Source organism: Cricetulus griseus, chromosome 2, assembly GCF_003668045.3.
Source record: "Cricetulus griseus strain 17A/GY chromosome 2, alternate assembly CriGri-PICRH-1.0, whole genome shotgun sequence".
NCBI classification, from domain to species: Eukaryota; Metazoa; Chordata; class Mammalia; order Rodentia; family Cricetidae; genus Cricetulus; species Cricetulus griseus.
In genome coordinates this window covers 175412361-175431567 of record NC_048595.1, presented here as the reverse complement: position 1 = coordinate 175431567, position 19207 = coordinate 175412361, and the positions used below count along the sequence as shown (strand labels likewise).

At 38.5% G+C, this 19207-nt stretch overlaps 1 protein-coding gene across 3 annotated transcripts in view; it reads left to right on the top strand.

Annotated features, from left to right (window-relative positions):
- Nucleotides 1-19207, top strand: part of Wdr7 (WD repeat domain 7) — a 267663-nt gene that overhangs the window by 49036 nt on the left and 199420 nt on the right. For all 3 annotated transcript variants that reach the window (XM_027402761.1, XM_027402760.2, XM_035440121.1), the window contains one exon: nucleotides 17347-18116. In XM_027402761.1, the coding sequence (XP_027258562.1) occupies nucleotides 17347-18116 (770 nt within the window). The remainder of the gene's footprint in view (nucleotides 1-17346; nucleotides 18117-19207) is intronic.

The window sequence follows — 19207 nt, the reverse complement described above, 5'->3', positions numbered from 1 at the left end:
AAAGCTGACCCTCTTGTTTGTTTTGTGGTTCTCTTTTATTCTTAATTTCCATTTTTTAAATTGTTAAACTTGTGTATAATTACTGAAAGGGTTGAAAGGCTCACATGTAAACTGATAATTAGCCATTAGTCAGTGAATGCTGGCACTGTATGAAATACTGCAGACTGTCCCATTGACCCATATCCTCCAGTAATTGGCAGTGATATCACCCTTTGATCATTCTTTCTTCTCCCCAAGACATTAATGTTTTATCGGCTCTGTTGTATTTTATATTTCATTAGTTGGACTTGTGAAATCCTTCTGTGGTTTTTCTCCATGCTTTCAGGTTCATGTGCTAAAGTCTGAGGAGAAATCACAGCTTAAATGTGTTTGTTGTGCTTGTCATTTGTTTCAAAAAGTCATATATTTGACACAGGAAACCATTGTCTCATTATACAATTTGACATTTTAATTTTGTGCGTATGTGTAAAACAATGTACTAAAGAAAACATGTGCCCATGTTTTATTTTTTTCTTGTTGATAACTTTAAGAAATAAAAGACACATTCCTTTTCTTGATAGTAGCTACTAGAAATAAAAAATTAGAAAAATAAGTATATAGGTAGAAAATTAAAGAAAACTAAGCAGTGTATAGTCCTGTTTATGAATGGCTTTAGTAGGTAGTTATGGTTCATTATGTGATTTTACAGCCTTTTTTGTCCCTCTTTTACTAGTATATTTTATAGTGCAGTTAGTGATAAAAGCAACAGACCGCTGCTGTAGAGTAATTCCTGCTTACACAGAAACCAGTTATAGAAGGTGGAAAAGGCCTAGGAAGCTGAGGCTGCAGGAGGATAATCACTTCATGAAAAATGTATGTTAGCTGAGCCATTAAGGATTTCTTTTAACTGTTTGTGCATGCTGTCACAGTCTGTGTGAGTTCATATGTGCATCAACCCTGTTTTGTCTAGAAGATGCTGTTTCCTTGGAGTCCTCTACTACCTTTGGCTCTTAGAATCTTTCCATTTTTTTTTCTTCCAGATAGATTCCTAAACTTTGAGGGAAGGGGTTTGATAAAGGCAGCCTGTTTAGGACTGAGATCTCCATGGCTTCTTAGTGTCTTCACATTGTCTGTTTTTAGGTCTCTGTTAATTATGATATACTGAAGAAGCTTCCCTGATGTGGGCAGAGTAATGAACTCATCTATGGGTATAGTAGAATGTCATTAGGAGTCATTTTATTGCTGTGTTTCTTTAGCAGGATAATAGTAGTAGGTTTTCCCCTTGGGACCATGACCGCTCTAGTCTCAGTTGCTGGCCTTATTAACAGTGTCAGGTGTGGGTTCCATCTCATGGAATGGGCTTTTAATCTAACCAAAACATGTTTGGTTACTCCTATAACATTTATGCTGCTATTGCACCAGTATGTCTTGCAGGTAGGTCACTGTTGTCAGTCACAGAGTTCCTAGCTTGGTGAGATTAGTGATACCTATCCTCCTAGTGGTGTGTATCATACATTCCATTACTATGGATGGTAGTCAGTACTGGCAAAGCTTCTAGTTGGGCATCAGCTTTATTTCTCCATGTTCATTGCTGTCAGTGGCATCTTCAGCAATAGGGACTTACCATCAGTTCGTGGAAAGGTAACCAATAATACTGGCAATTACCTGTAATGTTTGGGGATGTGGTTTGTTGGACCTCTTTGGCCAACAGCTCAACAAGATGTAACTCATCCTGGTGCTGGGGCTTTAACTTTATATCATGTCTAGTTTATACATTGCCTCTTCCATTATATCGTAACTCCATTTAAATTCCATTTATTTTAGGATGCTTCTACCATAGTAAATTTCCATATAGCTTTTCAAATGACTTAATGTTAGTTTTCCCTCCCCATATGCCCTGCTTTACATTGCCCTCCCATCCTTCTCTAAATTTAATCACCCAGTTTCCCCCCTCTTATCTCTTTAAGACACTACATTCTATTTTCCCTCCCTTGGAACATTCCCTTATATCCTTTGATCCCTTATAAGCGCCCTAACCTTTGTGGATATTCTAAATGATACACACACATCTAAAGGTTAAAAGTGAAAGTCCACATATGAGAGAAAACATGCAATATTTGCTGTTCTGGGTATTCAGGATGATGTTCCTGGCTCCACCCATTTACCTGTGAATTTCTTGATTCTTCTGTCCTTAACAGTTAAGTAATATCCCATTGTTTAAGTGTACCGTATTTTCATTATCCATTCATCAGTTGATGGATGTATAGGTTGTTTCCAATTTATGGCTATAATGAATAGAGAAGCAGTACACTGGTGAGCAGGTATGTTGACTAGTTTTATGTCAACTTGACACAACCTAGAGTCATTTGTGAAGAGGGTCTCTCAGTTGAGAAAATGTTCCACCATATTGGCTTGTGAGCAAGGGCATCTTCATGATTAATGATTGATATGGGAGGGTCCAAGGAAGTTGTTCCTGAGATGTATAAGAAAGCAGGCTGTGGACACATGGGGAAGGGCCTAGGCCTGGCCCAGGATGATGTGGTAGACTTTGGGGAGCCCCTTTTGAGGGCCTTACCCTGCCTGGGGAGTGCATGGGGGATGGCTAGGGGCAGGTGGGATGTTTGGGGGGAGGAGAGGGAGAGGGAGAAGGGATTGACATGTGCAGCAAGCTTGTTCCTAATTTGAACTAATAAAATAAAAAAAAAGAAAGAAAGAAAGCAGGCTGAGTAAGCCATTGAGAGCAAACCAAATAAGCAGGTACAATTTGAAATGTGGAATGGTAATATCTCCAATAGTTCTTGTATTATTAAGGATTATTTTAGCTAGTCTGGATTTTGTCTCTTTGTTTCCCTATGAAGTTGAAGATTGTTTTCAATTTCTGTGAATAATTGTGTTGTGATCTTGATGAGGGTTGGACTGAATCTGTAGATTGCTTTTGGTAGGATCGGCATTTTGCATGGGTACTTGAATTTTTTTTTTTTTTTTTTTTTGGTCTGTGTTAAACATTCTATGGTCAGGCATCAAGTGTTTCTTCTTGTTTATTTTCAGCGTTTAATATAGTATAACTACATTACTGTGTAAATTACTTACAACATACCCAAGACATTTAAGAAGTTTGTTTGGAAGTGTACATTGAAATCATATTGTGAAGGAACTTGATTGCAAAGCTGAGGGTCTAACAGGCATTTCTTTTTTTTTTTTTAACATATCAATCCCAGTTCCCTCTCCCTCCCCTCCTCCTATGCTCCCCACCACCCCCCTCATCGCATCTACCATCCACTCCCCAGAGAGGATGAGGCCGTCCATGAGGGATCATCAAAAATCTGTCAAGTCATTTGGGTCAGGGCCTAGGCCCTCCCCTGTGTATCCAGTTGCCCTCCATGGGGAATAGGCTCCCAAAGTACGTTCATGCATCAGGGTACATTCTGGTTCCACTGCCTGGAGGCCCCATAGACTGCCCAGTCTTCCTAGTTGACACCCATGTTCAGGAGGCCTGTTGTGGTCCTGTGTTGGTTACCTGTGTTGTCAGACTGAGGTCCATGAGTTCCCACTTGCTCAGGTCAGCTGTTTCTGTGTGCCTTCTCTGAATGCTCTTGACCCCTTCGTTTGTCACTCCTCCCTCTCTGCAACTGGATTCCAGGAGTTTGGCTCAGCGCTTAGCTGTGCGTTTCTGCTTCTGCTTCCATCAGCTACTGGATGAAGGCTCTAAGATGGCATTTAAGGTAGTCATCATTCTCATTATAGGGGAAGGGCATTTAAGGTAGCCTCTCCACTATTGCTTAGAATCCTAGTTGGGGTCATCCTTGTAGATCTCTGTATAATTTCCTAGTGCCAGATTACTCTTTAAAACTATAAATTCTCCCTCTATTGGTGTATCTCTTTTCTTGCTCTCCTGTATTCATCTCTTGACTCAATCTTCCTGATCCCTCATGTTCTCCTCCCCCCTCCTCTTTTCCCCTTCTTTTTCTCCTACCTTCCTCCCCCTCCCCCATGCTCCCAATTTGTTCAGGAGCTCTTGTCCCTTTCCCGTTCACTGTGGGACCATGTGTGTCTCTCTTACTGTCCTCTTTGTTTCCTAGCTTCTCTGGAGGTGTGGATTGTAGTCTGGTAATCCTTTGCTCAGATTGTATAAATATTTCCCCTTTTACTAACAGGAAATTCTATGGTGTTGAATTGTTTTGAAAGATTTTGTTAAAGAAAATTTTGCCCTGTTTAGTGACATCTAATAATAGAGTACTAATAAATGTAACCATAGTAGAGTAGTAGGCTACTATGTGGGTACAGTGAGAGGTCATGAGGGCTGGAAATGGGATTAAGCAGTGAAGATAAAGTAGGGCTGGCTTTCGTACTGCAGTGTAAGTTGAACAAATAGGTCTTCACAGATAAGCATGAGAGAATTCTGACATTCAGAGTTATTTCAGAGACACAAGCCCAGTGCTATTAATAGAAATATAGAAGCCTATGGAATAGGCCTTTTGGATTTTAATAAGAGATACAGCCTCTTCTGGGTGGCAGTATAAGATGGGTGTATGAGTGAGAATGATACGCATCTGAGAAGAAAGTGCCAGGTTGGGAAGACAGAGCAATGTTGTCAAATGCTATCTTCTAAGCAGAGTAGCTATCAGACTAGATTTAACTGCCTTTCCCACAATGGGCTTTGTGTATTCCACGAGATGCCTATTTCTGTAGCATTAAATACTTTTGGAAACAGGGATTTGGGGAGCAAACCCTTTTCTCAAGTTTACTTTCTTGATGAGAACCATTCTTTTTCCTAGTCATCAAAGGGTATACTGAATGTGAATGAGCTCTGGTAACTCAGCTTCATTATAGTATTCTTGATAGTTTTTGCTATAAAGAAAACACATGTACATCCTCCCTATGTTCATCCTCTCTATCAGCTTGAAGGAGTGCTATATTATTCTCCACATTGTTTCTTTATGAACCTCTTTTTTTTTTTTTTTTTTTTTTTTTTTGTGTGTGTGTGTGTGTGTGTGTGTGTGTGTATGGTGTGTTCTCCTTTTAGTGGGCTGCTGTGCTACTGCCAGTCTCTACTACTCTTTGTGCATTTTTCTTTTGAATTTGTTTTAACTTTCCTACTTTTATATTTTCTTTTTAAAGCCTTCTAGTAGATTAAACCAATTTTTAAAATTTTATTTTATTCTTATTATGCTTGCTATAATTACTGCTGTTCTCTTAGTCTGTACCCTAGAGACTGTAATGCATACCTTTTGCTGACTACAATGTAAAAGTGGATTATTGCTACTATAATTTTCTTGATTTTCTAGCATTTTAAAACATTAAACTTCATTTGTTCTTTCCTTTTTACATGTTAGATACCAAGCAGTCTAAGTTTAAGTACAAATATTTAAGGCCTACCATGTATTATTATTGTTTGTTTAATCAATACTGAACATTTGTCCCTTTTATTTATTTATTTATTTCAAGACAGGGTTTCTCTGTATTGCTTTGGAGCCTGTCCTGGTACTCACTTTGTAGACCAGGCTGGCCTCGAACTCACAGAGATCCACTTGTCTCTGCCTCCTGGGTGCTGGGATGAAAGGCATGTGCCACCAATACCTGGCTGTCCCTTTGTTTTTATTTAAGGTTATTTCTGTCAGTTACAAAGGAAACTTCAATTCCCCAAACATCAAAGAGCAGTCTAAATATCCAGAAATGAGTTCAACCTGTACTATAGGAGGATTTCTGGTTAGGTAAAAGCCAGCATCCTCAGGAACTTTTTTTGTGAAGCTGGTTCCTGTTTGCCTTACCTTAAACAAAACAAAACAAATAGACAAAAAACAAAACAAAGAAAAAACATGTTCCAATTATCATATACCTGTGGTGCCTTCCCTGCCCTACTCCTCTAATACCTGTTGCAGTTCTCCATTAAAACATGTTCACTTTTCACACATATGTGAAGGAGTACTTTAGGTTGTGCATGCATGTATTCTTCTATGTGTACATGAGTGTGTATATAGCTTATATGTAATTTATACTTTTATAGCATTTTAGAGCTTAGGATAAAATATTTAAAAAATTTTGAGTCAGGTTGTAACTTACTCTCTAGTTTGAAAGAAATGAGTTTTAAATTTCTATAAATACAAAATGAATGATTCTATTAATCTGTAAAAATAAACTAAAATTTATAACTAAATAATGAATGATAAGTGTGTTTTTTGTTCTTTTCCTATTTTGAAAGATTCTTATATTGGACATGCCTAGATTATTTATGATGATTTCATAAGACCATCAAATACTGAATTTCCAAGGGACTGCCAGAAAACAACCCTTTGATCCTAATGCCTTTTTGGTCATGTACTTTGCACATAGTAAGTGTGCATTGGACTTCTGAATGGACTCTGTAGTGCATGGTCAATGTAATGCATCAGATCCTGAGCCAAGGAAAAGTGATTAGTTTTATGGTTTTAAATCCAGGTCTTATTTTCCTTTGGAAATACATTAACTGAAGATATTTTGTGTTAAGAGGAAATCCATATTGCTATGGAATGTATGTAATATAGCAGTTGTTTTTTTTATCATCCTATATAAATTTAATGATAGATTGCCAAGAATCACTCAGTAGATTCAATCTATGCCCTCAGCTGCCATAGCCTCCTAGCCCCCAAATGTCATTCTTTATATTTAATTCTACTTTGAGAAGTTGAAGTTATGCTGGTAGAAATATGAAGGTTTTTGACTAATTATTAATATTTTGGCAATAAAGAATTAACTTCTTTTAGTATTTGTGAAAAAATCTGTTCTTTATTAGAATATATTTTGAAACTTTTTGACTTTTATATTTCTGCTACAAAATAATTGAATCGGTCAAGTACAGTAACCATTATTAACTAGTTAGGCACTGGAGAGCTAAATGAACAAGACATGATATTTCCTCTTAGAAAATATGAGCAGATAAATTGCAAAGCTCTGTGGCCAGTGGCATGGCGAGAAATGCAGGAAATATTGCAGGAGTTGTCCTAGCCTGAGGTGATCACAATTGGCTATTTGGAGGAGGGGTAAGTGAAATATACATAGATGGTGAATGGAGAAGGGTTGCAGTGTGCTCAGCATAGATGGACATGAAGAGACCCTGCTCAGTCAGCATTGTTGGAGCTTCAGCTGGAGGCCAGTAGTGGTGGGAAATAAAAGTGAGTTCATCTTGGACCAAGGGAAGATGCTGAAACTTACCTTTAACCTCAGTGGCTTTCAAAATTAAAAAAAAAAAAAAATCTTTAGAGTTTGTTACTCAAATAGAATTTTACATGAAAGCCAGTCAATACATTTGAACAGGAGTACAGTGGAGAATTTAAACTCAATAGTTAAATTGAGTTGTATTCAGTGGGAGCTGATAATTGATTGGGTGTGAGTAATAAGGAAGGTTTTTCTAAAGGTCCCCTGATTGATTGAATAGAAAGTGGCTCTATCAATGTGATATTGAATGTACGAGAGCAGGTTTTATAGGGGCAGTGAAGAGCTGTTTGTTTAGTTTATGTTGATGCTGAGGTGCCCATGTATTACATACATCAGGATGTTTGTCAGGTGGTTTAGTTTAAGGGTCTGAAACTTGAGGGAGTCGTAGAGCCATGGGATACACACATTGATGATTCATATATATATATATTTATATTTCTTAGCTCCATGGAAGTAAGGGAGATCATTCAGCTCTAAAAGGAGCAGGATGAGGAAGGATTAGGGGAGGAAAAATAGGGAACTGTAAATGGGAGTTAATTGGTCTAAATATTAAAAACCTGGAGTCAGATACAGAGGAAAATGCTGAGAGAACAGATAGAAGAAGGAGCAAGCCAAAGCCACCTTTTACCTCCTTGGCTTTTCAGCAGACAAGAAAGCACATTCCTGTTTCTCCCTGCTTATATCCTCTCTCCTCCCAGCCATCTCACTTCCTGTCTGTCTGAACAGACCTCCAGACCTCTATGGTTAGCTAGTGGCAAGCTCCATTCTCTAATCTTCACATGGGCTTTATTTGTACAAGCAAGGTATCACCACAGGAAACATATGAGGGTAGCCAGGAGAATGTGCTGGTCAGCAAAGTGGGACTCAAGAGGTGCAAGGGAGAAGAGATCACTGTGTTAAGTGCAATCAACAATGAACCATCAAAGGGCTGAATGCACTTGCCAGTCAGGTTAGAGTATCCTTTCTTCAGGCCATCTTCCCAGAGGCAGAAACTAGGCTGTAAGGGAAACAGAAATAGCAAGTGAAGTTTGTATGAGAGGAAATGGAAGGAGCAAGACAGCAGTTAGATGGAGCTGTGGTTTTGTAGACAGCAGCGAGTGCCCTTGGCTGAGGATGAAAAGCCAGCAGAGAAGGGGATCTTCAGGACGGGGAAGGGAGAATTGATCATTGATGAATGAGGAAATTCAATTCAGGGGCAATGCAACTGGCTTTTTGTTGTTGTTTTGTTTTTTTGTTTGTTTGTTTGTTTTTTGGTAGAAGAAGAAAACCTCATTTCTGAAATTGAAAAGGAGGAGAGGCTGGATGCTTGAGTGGCTGTTCTTGGGCTAGTGGATGGATGAGGACAAAATATTTCTAAAGCTCATGCATTTTAAGGGAAGTCTATGAGGAGGTGGGGGCACCAAAGTTGGGAACTGAGAGTGACAGAGGTTCGGGGCAGAGAGTGGACGCTAAGAACAAGGAAAAAGAGGGACTGAATCTGCAGTTGTAATGGGCTAGAATAAAGGCATATGGGAAAAACAGAGGATGCATTTTCTTAAGTGTTGCAGAATTGCAGTCCTGTCATTCAGAGATTAAAGAAGGGTGGTGAAGGGCAGTTGTGAAAGGTTGATTGGTGTGGTTAAGCATAGGGTCACAGTTGGATAAGGGATGATGAGACTGGCAGTCTTTGAAGAAGTGGTGGAATCCAGTGACATAATGCCCCCATGATGGCGGTTACCAGACTGCTGCACGTTGAAGTCACCTGGGATATCTAAAATCTCTAAACGCTGCCCAGCTCCTACCACAGACTCCCTGACTCAATTCATATACAGGTGAGCAGTGCACTGAGTATTTGTAGAGCTCCTCGGGCATCCAAATGTGCAGCAGCTTGTGAAGCCCATACAGCGCCGAGGGTGAAGAGCAGGTGTGGTGGAGTTTTCAGCTGTAGAAGGTTAAGGCATGAATGTTTAGGGTGCCTGTGTGGGAGGGGCAGCCTGGTGAGCATGGCCTTGTATTCTTGAACCAGCAGGGAGGGCAAGATGACCGGAGGTGAGACAGCTAAGGACCTGTGAGGCTCCCTTTGAATCTCAATCATAGGTGATGCAAAAGAGCTTTCCAAGGTTTGCTGTTCTCACTGGGTAAAGAGCCTCACAGTAAAAACACAGTGCCATCTGAGAGGCTTTGTGCAGGAACATGACTGGAGAATGTGGCTCAAAAATAGGACTTTCACATGCTTCTTCTAGCGCTCTGTGAAATAGCTTAAAATTCCTGCAGATGACACTCTTTTGAACAAACTAGTGCTAAAACTAACTAGATGCTGCATTTTGACAGTGAGATCAACATAAGAAATGCATCATTTTTGCTGTAGTGGTACTAAATATCACATCTACAGACTCAGAGTATGTTCATATGCAATAAAGTCTTTGTGCTTGGCATGTTACGTGGGTAACTAAGTGATTGTCGTGAAGACTATCCTTTGCTCTGTACTACTTCAGTAGTGTCCTTAGCTGGACTCTACCCACTGGATGCTGCTAGCACTTTGTTGTGCCAGTTTTCTATATTTGATTGTGTATCATATCTAATTAGATTACAGAATATTTGTAGGAAACTTTAACCACATACTAATTAGGATCTGAAACAGCAAAACTAAGCTGGCACCTCTAACACAATTGGAAAACTGTGCCTTCCAACATTTCCAAAGTTCACTGCTAGCTGAGAAGGACTGTGCTGTAGCCTATGGAGAGAGGTTCTTATTAAGTTCTTCCCATATGTTCCTTGACTCAGTGTAAATAGCCTAGGGTTCCTTTCCTAACTACACCTCTCCCACCTCCCAAGTCTCTGCAGAACTGATTGTGAGGACTCTATATCTAGAATAATTCAGAACACATGGGAATGACAAGTGGATGCAGAAAGAACATTTTCCTCCTACATTTTCACCATGGAGTTGTGTGTTCTCCCAAGGGACTGATGAACCTTTTATCTTACTTTTGTCTTTAGCTTTAAAATGGGCATAATTGGGTTGTAATGAAGTTAAATGTGACAACATGCTCCAAACATTTATCACAGTAGGTATTTACCGCACACTGGTTTAATACTTGATTGTTGATTGAGGTTCATGCTATGACCTAAGCCCTGTGCTAGAACCAGTTGGAGAGTGCTTTAACCACACCCACTTGGCACAGGTGCTGGCACTGAGCAGCTCCTGTTCCAGCCAGGGAACCTGTGTGCAATTCATAATGTGATTCTCAGACTACTTAAGGTGTGGACCAATGGGAGACAACACTAGGGAGATGAACTGACCAGCAGAGCTGTTGGGAAAGCTTTTCTGAAGAGGCAGGCTTGATATCAGGAGGAAAAGAGGGGGAGTGGTCCAGGCATATGTCAGAGCATAATGGATGTCAGTGTGGATAGGAGCAGTGAGTGTGGGCCAACAAGGCAGTGATGAGAGAAAATAGCAGCTAATAGGTTAGAATCTGCTAAATTGTGTTTTTGAAACTTGGAATCACTTACCACATTGATCTGGGGTTTTTGTGTTTCTCTTTTCATTTTGCCATGCTTAGTCTTCTACTTTATACTGTTCTGACCAAGTCAAGAGGCCCCCAGAATCTCACCTTGGTACCATTTATTTAAAAATAAACCAAGGATTTTGACAGAAGGCTGTGTTTCCAACAGAGGACCTTTGGACTTTTCAAGCCCCATCACTGAAGTTATTCCTACCACAGCCACCCCCACCACAATACCCCCATAGTTAGTTTTAATGCTTTACATGTGTCTCTTCGACATGTTCATTTGTTACAAAATGGGAGGAGTATTATCTCCCTTCTATCAGAGAGAGGAATACAGCTTGTACTATCCACTAGCCATTCTCAGTCCTTGAAGTGGATGGAAATTTAATTATTTGGAAGACAGAAAGTTTGGATATAGAGAAGCAACTATCCATATAACAATCCATGTTAGAGAGAGCTTCCAGTCCTGCTATTTGGAGCTCTTGGCTCTTTGGCTGGACTTGGAAGTTGATTTCCTGTGCTGCTGTTGTAAAGACTCTTTATGTATTAATTTTTAGTCTCTATTACTTAGTAATTGTGTAATAATAGCCTATGATCTTGAGAAGAAATACTGTCAAAATATATTTTCTATGTAAGACAATGGATATTTGCATTTAATAATTTATAGCTGCTGCTTATGTCCTGTTAAATAAGTTGCAGTAAAATATAAAAACTCTACTGCTTGATATGTTTAACACCTTTTCTTAGTTTGTGCTTACTTATGTGCTTGTTAATGGAAGCACATGGAAAAGAAAGAAAATGACAAGAACTGTCTTACTATATTATCGTTCACATCTGGTCGAGAATTCTCATCCCACCCAAAAGCAGATTTTAAGATAAGTGTAGTATTTTCTATTTCCAGATGGGATCGGCATGTTCAGGGTGGTATGGCCATGGCCATATTGTTTAATTCCCAAAGTGACTGGATTCTCTGAGAACTCTTGTTAGTCTACCTAACCACTAGCATGAAGAAACAGTAGTACAACAGCAGAGGGCGCCAAATAGCCATATTGGGTGGACATATTTTCCTGATAATTCTGTGCCTCCTGCAGTCTCTTCCTCTTTCTCTTGATACCTAAAATAGTCCATATTGAAGCTACTTGTGGATATTTTTTAGTATGTGAGGAAAATTTCTCTCAGTTACTTTAGATTATTTTAAAAGTACAATAATACATCTATTATTTATTCAGTGTACCTTTTACATTTATTATTATGCTCGGGAACTATTGAAATCCTTTTAAATCACTTTCATTAGTGAAAGCTCATTTGCAAAATAAAGGGAAAATGATTGTTTCTTTTTCCTGCTAAAAAAGCTTTTGGTATTAAATCAGTTTCTTATTCTATAGTTAGGAAACATACTCTGTTTAAACCATTCATTATAAATAGGTTACCTTTACAATTATGTGTCTTATAAAATAGTAAATTAATGCTCGTTGAGTAACAGTTATCTTGTAATCTATTTTAGAATTCAGTATTGATATTTAAGAGAGGGCCAAGTGTATCAGATAGATGCTTGTTTTCTAATGTGTCCTTAGGGTCTTTAATCACTGATTTCAAAGCTAATTCTAATTTAAAATATATATCACCAACACCCAGGGGAATGATCAGTTGGCAAAGTGGCTGCTATACAAGCATTTGGGCCTGCCTGAGTTTGGACCCAGGCACCATGCATGGCTGGGCATGCCAGTGCACGTAGTCTCAGTACTGGAGAGATGGTACAGTGACTCAGTGAGTGCTAGGTTCAGGGAGCCAAACACCTCACATCAGCCTGTGGCCTGCACATGCAAGTGCATGTACCCACACAGACACACATACCCAACAACCAGTGCCATGCACACACACACACACACACTCTCTCTCTCTCTCTCTCTCTCTCTCTCTCTCTCTCTCTCTCTCTCTCTCTCACACACACACACACACACACACACACACACACACACACACACACACACACGCAAATCAATACTTCTACCTTGCATTTGATTATGAAAATTAGCTAACATAATACTTGGTAGTACAAATCAACTCTATTTTTAGATAAAACCCATATCAAATGATATTATAGATTAGATTTATATTTATTATCCAGGCAGAATAATAAATCACAAGACTATTTAAAGATAGCATTGAAAACTGTGTTATTGAACAATGATTTCAAAATAAGTGAGCTTTCAAGTCAGGATCAATGAAGTGAATGGTGAGAGAGTAAAACTTGTTGTCAGTGGATAAAATGCAATACACTTAAAATCTTAAGCCCATTAAAACCCTTAAATCATAATATCCGCATTCAGACACAAAGCTATCAGATGTTTCAGCAGACACAATTTCATCTAGAATATATTCAGTTAGATAAAATGATGGAAACTGTTGTATATACATGCCAATGTTATTTCTATGGACATTCTGAATTATTATGTTTGTGGGGTCTCCCACCCCTGTGTGCTGAGGCTTGTGTTTACGAGGTGGACCCTGATATCAGGACAATAGTTCTGTTGTTTCTCTGGGTTTTCCTGGAGATATCATTTTATCTCATGTTCACTTTCAGCTCTGCATCAGCAGTTCAGGATTATTTTTTTTTCCTCTGTGTTTTCTTTTGTGTTATATTTTAAGTCAAGTATCCTTTTCTTAAGATTTCAAATGGTGCCGGGCATGGTGGCAGATGTATTTAAAATCCCAGCAATGTAGATGAAGAGACAGGTGGGTCTCAGTGAATCCTAGGACAGCCAGGGCTGCATAGGGAGAACCTGGCTTAAAACAAAAGAAATCTCATATTGTGCTTTCTAAAATGAAAATTGCAATAAGCCAGATACTTAAAATAAGCATAAGTAAATCTGTGTACTACCCTGCTATGTGAGTGTGGATATTTGTATAGTTGCATTTACTAGCAACTTGGAGACTCAGTCTTTTTTTTTTTTTTGCCATTGTCAAGTAGATTTTCCACTATTTCTTTATGGATGAATATTTTGTTTTCTCCTATGCATGTCTACACTGTACACTCCACAAATATTTGTTGAACTGAATTTAATTCTGTTCTGTGATAACATTAAGATGAATTAATTGTGCAACCACATTCCAGGGATTCTAATAATTTTGCCAGAGCAGCCTGTCTAGAACTTTGAAACTGTTGAGAATATCTGATGATTTCAATGAATCAGACTGGTCCCGGGTATGCATATTTTATCATTAAGCCAAGAAAACCTTGGAATTTGGTAGATGTTTTTGTTCCTTTCCTATAGCTCATCTTAACATCTCATTCTAGAAAAGCAGACCTGAGAGTGATTAACTCTGTCATTTCTTTACCTGTAGCCAGAATATTCTCCTCACAACTTTGGTGGGCATCTACTTTTTGTTGTCCCGGGTTGTCTAAGTCAATATAGAATTGGACGTCAGACCTGGGTGGTGTGAAAAACAGCTCATCCACTGTAATGATGAAGAGTCATCTTCTCCCCTTCCCCTTCAGCCTTAATGTGTTTTCTTCTGTTACATTTCATCTTGGTGGTGTTGTTTTCTTTATCTTTCACACTCTTTTTGTGTGGATTGCTATTAAGTACAGTTTTCATCACAGGGCACATTTGGTAACTATGAGAGGTTGTAATAAAAAGAATCTTAAGCTTCACACACAGACGTGGTATTAATTAGATAACCATTTTGTTGTGAGCATGTGGCTGACTGCTGGAACACCTTCAGAAGGAGATAAAGATGTCCGCAGAGCAAAGGGTGCTGATGGGCACATGTGTGGCTGACATTAGATGAGACAGTTTGAAGTCTGTCTACCTTCTGTTTCCCTTTTGCCTTCTTTTTTTTTTTTCAAGCCCTTCTCATGGCTTTAGTAATTTCTTGGCCAAACTTGTTTGATGTTATGTTGCCTGGCTGATAATAGTCTCTGTTTTCTAAAAGAATGTTACAAATATTTTGTGGGAGGAGCATCCTTAGGAGCACTGTGGAGACCTTTTCATTTGACCTAATGTTACCCATTCCTTCCTTCCTGTTGTCAGAGATGTATCCCCAGGATTGCCGTATTTTTGTCACATAGCCGGTGCTAATAACTAGGATAATTCCTGAGCTACAGCAACAGCTTAGTATATAGTGGCTGCAATTATTCATTATAATTTTCAAATCAATATCATATTGGACAAAATGCACATATATGAGGCCATACATGATTCACTTGAGTTAGTGCTGGTAGGTACAAAGCACTAAACAAAGTGTGTGATATTACATGTTCAGTGGTTCAGAGGAAAACATGTAAAACAGAGCTGGGAGAAATGAAAGGATCAAGAACATATTCTTCATTCTGTCCCATCTCTCACATCCTTCCGGTTATCGAATTTTTATCTTGATCATCTGTGGGGCTTCTGCTTCCTCCCATTTCATATTCATGACCTTGCTCTTGCTCCTTTAAGCTAGCAGTACTGTATCTGGTCATGTGAGGCCCTTCATTTGGATAATTGTTCCCAACATTGCTGTGTAAAGTTGTCTTGGTATTCAGTAGACAGATTCTTACACATTCCTAGGCATGCTAATTCTTGTCTGATGGTCAGGTCCAGGACCCTGTATTTCACCAATATACCTGATGATTCTGCTTTAGTGACAGTCTGGCCAGCAAAATGAAGTTCAAAAGCTCCAGTGTGGTCTTAGTGAACTGTGGCCTGGGTTCTCATCTTGATCACCTGTGGGTTCTTCAGCAGCCACCCTGTAATTTTCATTGCTACTGTCCTTTCCTACATTCTCATTGCCACTGTCCTCTTCAACATTTCGCTTTCTTTTTGCTATGAGTGTTTTTTTGGTTGCTCATTAGCTCTTCTGTGAAGAGCTCCCTGGTCAGCTGAGATGGAATTGGTAATTTCTTGGCCATGTCCCTCTAGTTTGATATTGACTCTATAACTTTATCATATTAGGGGTATTCTTTGTTTTGTTTACTATAATATAGAAAGATTGATGCCATTCTTTAAAATCATTCAATTCAGAGAAGTTTCTACAAAGGAGGCAGTGATAACATGCGCTTGAATTAATTCTTTAAGGGAATTTTGGGCGGTGAGCAACTTGAGATATTTCGTGAATGATGACACAGGAAATGGAGAAGGAGTGTGGTCCAAGGGTAAACATCTGCAAAGGAACTGTTTCTGGAAAGAAGAAACGGTTTGGTGTTAAGGCACAAGGCGGTGATTTGATGTGAAATGCAGGCACAAGCAACAACATACTCTGAAGAGTGCTTTGTGCTTTGCAAAGAAGTCTGCATTTTCTCCTTAAATTATAAAATACTATTGATAATCTCTGAAGCTAGAAGCATAGTCAGGAAGAATGGAAATGGAGACAAGACAAACCAGTTAAGGGAATTTATTGTAACTATTTCAGGAAGAGGTGATGAGCAATTTGAATAATTTTATAAGATTTTTATAATGTTCTTTGTTCATTCTGCTAGACTCTGGTTGCACAGAATGGGCAAGGCATGATTTGTCCATATTTTGAAAGTACCCCACAGAATAAGGAAATTACAAGTAACTAAAGCAGTAACTGCTTAAATATTTCTGAGATATCCAAATATCTGACACAGGTATTAAAAATGTTAGGGGAACTAGATGAACTGTTGGCTAACTTTTTCCTAGGAGAATTAGAGTACTTTCCTCAACATGAGTGAGATATGGTTGACAAGTAAGACATTCACTGATATGCATATGTGTTGTGATTGAGAATTAGGTCTATGTAGAAGAGGACTTAGACAGTAAAGGAGTGCAAAAGGATAATGAAAGGATTTGTATGTCAGGAGTCACAGACATGGCTCAAGAGCCTCTTTATTCAAGCTGAAAGGGGGTTTTATAAATAGGCCCTGAATTTGGGCTGAAGGAGTCTATATTTTATTCTGTAGACTTATTTTCTAGTTTTGAAAAACTAGCATGTGTTAATTATGTGTAATTTGAGACATATAAAATCTGAACAAAATGTCCTATGATTTCATCAAAAGATAACTGCTATTTACATTCTGGATGTAATTCTGGATGTAAAATAAATGGATTTTACACACGTACATGCATACACACACACATCACATATGTGAATTGTAATATACACTGTCTCCATAAGACAATTTCAGAGGACCCATCCTGAAGAGCTCCCTGCAGATCTACACTTTCAGTAGATTTGACTAGAACGGACAGTAAGTAAAGCAAAGAAATAGAAGGAAAATGGTCAGGATCTCCTCACTTTTACAATCTAAAACCAGGAAGACTTGAATATGTCTTTGGAGGGAATTTAGTAAGGGAGAAAGACTGAAGGTAAGTGCCTAACGAAGGAGTTCAGTGCACGACTGAACTGTGGCTTCTTCAAGGCCAGCCACAGTTCATTTTCAGAGTCTGCTAATGTCGCCAAAACCAATTTAATGAGTAAGAAGACTCCCACTTCAGTAATAAGCTTTTATTAATGTATACTTGGTTTTAAATTAATTGGTATTTTAATGATTGTGTCAGTGTAAACTCATTGTATAAGCTCATATCTTTTACATGTTGCTGGTTGGCAAAGGTATTTTAATTATCCAGAATCGTTAAAAAGACAGCTTCATAAGCATTTTAATTCAGCTATTTATTGTTCACTAATGAATGTTGAGATTAAATACTTTGAGTTGTAACCATTTTTTTTTTTTAAATATTCGTTACAGGGGAATTTACCTAAATATTCTCATAACTCCCTGATGGTTCAAGCAATAAAGACAAACCTAACAGACCCGGACATCCATGTACTGTTCTTTGATGTGGAAGCTTTGATTATTCAACTCCTGACTGAAGAAGCCTCTAGGCCGAATACTGCACTTATTTCCCCAGAGAATTTGCAAAAAGCATCTGGCAGTTCAGACAAAGGGGGCTCTTTTCTAACTGGAAAACGAGCAGCAGTTCTTTTCCAGCAAGTGAAGGAAACTATCAAAGAGAACATAAAGGAGCACCTCCTGGATGAGGAAGAGGAGGATGAGGAGATCATGAGGCAGAGAAGGGAAGAGAGTGATCCCGAGTACCGGTCCAGCAAGTCCAAACCGCTGACCTTACTAGAATACAATCTAACTATGGACACTGCAAAATTATTCATGTCCTGTCTTCATGCCTGGGGCTTGAATGACGTTCTGGATGAAGTTTGTCTTGATCGCCTCGGAATGCTGAAACCACACTGCACAGTGTCCTTTGGTCTCTTATCGAGAGGAGGTCATATGTCATTGATGCTTCCTGGTTATAATCAGGCTGCTGCTAAGCTGCTACATGGGAAAGCAGAAATAGGAAGGAAGCTGTCGACAACTGAGGGAGTAGGAAAGGGAACCTATACTGTATCTCGAGCAGTCACCACTCAACATCTGTTGTCCATCATATCTTTGGCAAATACTTTAATGAGTATGACCAATGCAACTTTCATTGGTGATCACATGAAGAAGGGCCCAACCAGGTGTGACTATGTAGTATAATTTTATTCTTTATTTCCAATGGGATAAATGATCATACTCTATTTTTTGGTATTATTTACTGCTCTTTTGGTTTTTGGCTCTGCACACATTTTCCAATAAATGTCACATTAGTGATTTCTCATTTAAACCATAAAACAGAAGCATTTCTAAAACAGAGGCATTAAAACACAATAAAATTATTTCAATATTATATATATGTAGTCATATTTAGTAGCTATCTTAAATGGCTTTACAATGTAGGAATTGGTCATAGAGGATAGCTCTTGAATAAATTAAATCTCTAAAATTTTTTATTTAAGATTTATTTTTTTTCTGAGCTAACCCTGATTAGCCTGGGGTTTAGCATAGACAAGGCTAGCCTCTAACTCACAGACACTGGCCTATCTCTGCCTCTTGAGTAATGGGGTTAAAGGTGTGGGCCACCACAATGGCATTATTCTTTTTTAAATTATGTGTTTAGATTTGGGTTTGTGCATGTGTGAATGTAGATGGCTGTGGAATCCAGAAGAGAATGTTACATCACCTGGAGCTAGAGATACAGGAGGTTATGAGCTGCACAGTGTAGGTTCTGGGAACCACTCCAGTCCTCTGCAAGAACAGTCTGTGCTCTTAATTGCTGAGCCATCTCTTTGAGCTCCATAAATATAACCTCAAGCTCATTGAAGTTTGAACTGACATTCAGTTCAAATGTATCTGTTCACAATGCTTTTCATTGTAATCTGTATGCAGTAATGGTGTGTCCAGTGATTGGCTCTGGAATGTCCTAATTTTTGCAATAGGGAAGAGAAAATAACTTTTAAAATAGACTACCTCAAAGACAGAATATTTTGATATGTTTATAATACTTAGCCTGAATGCTATTTCTCAAAGTTATGAAGACAACTTATTATTACACTTTATTAAAGTTGACCACATCAGTTTTTTTTAAACCTAAGAAATACTTTGATAGCACTTATTTTGTGCCATATTCTATTGTAATTATCCCACAAAAATTCAGTGTTCTTAATCTTGTAAATACTTTTTTTTTTTTTTTTTTTTTTTTTGGTGTTTTCAGACAGGGTTTCTCTGTGTA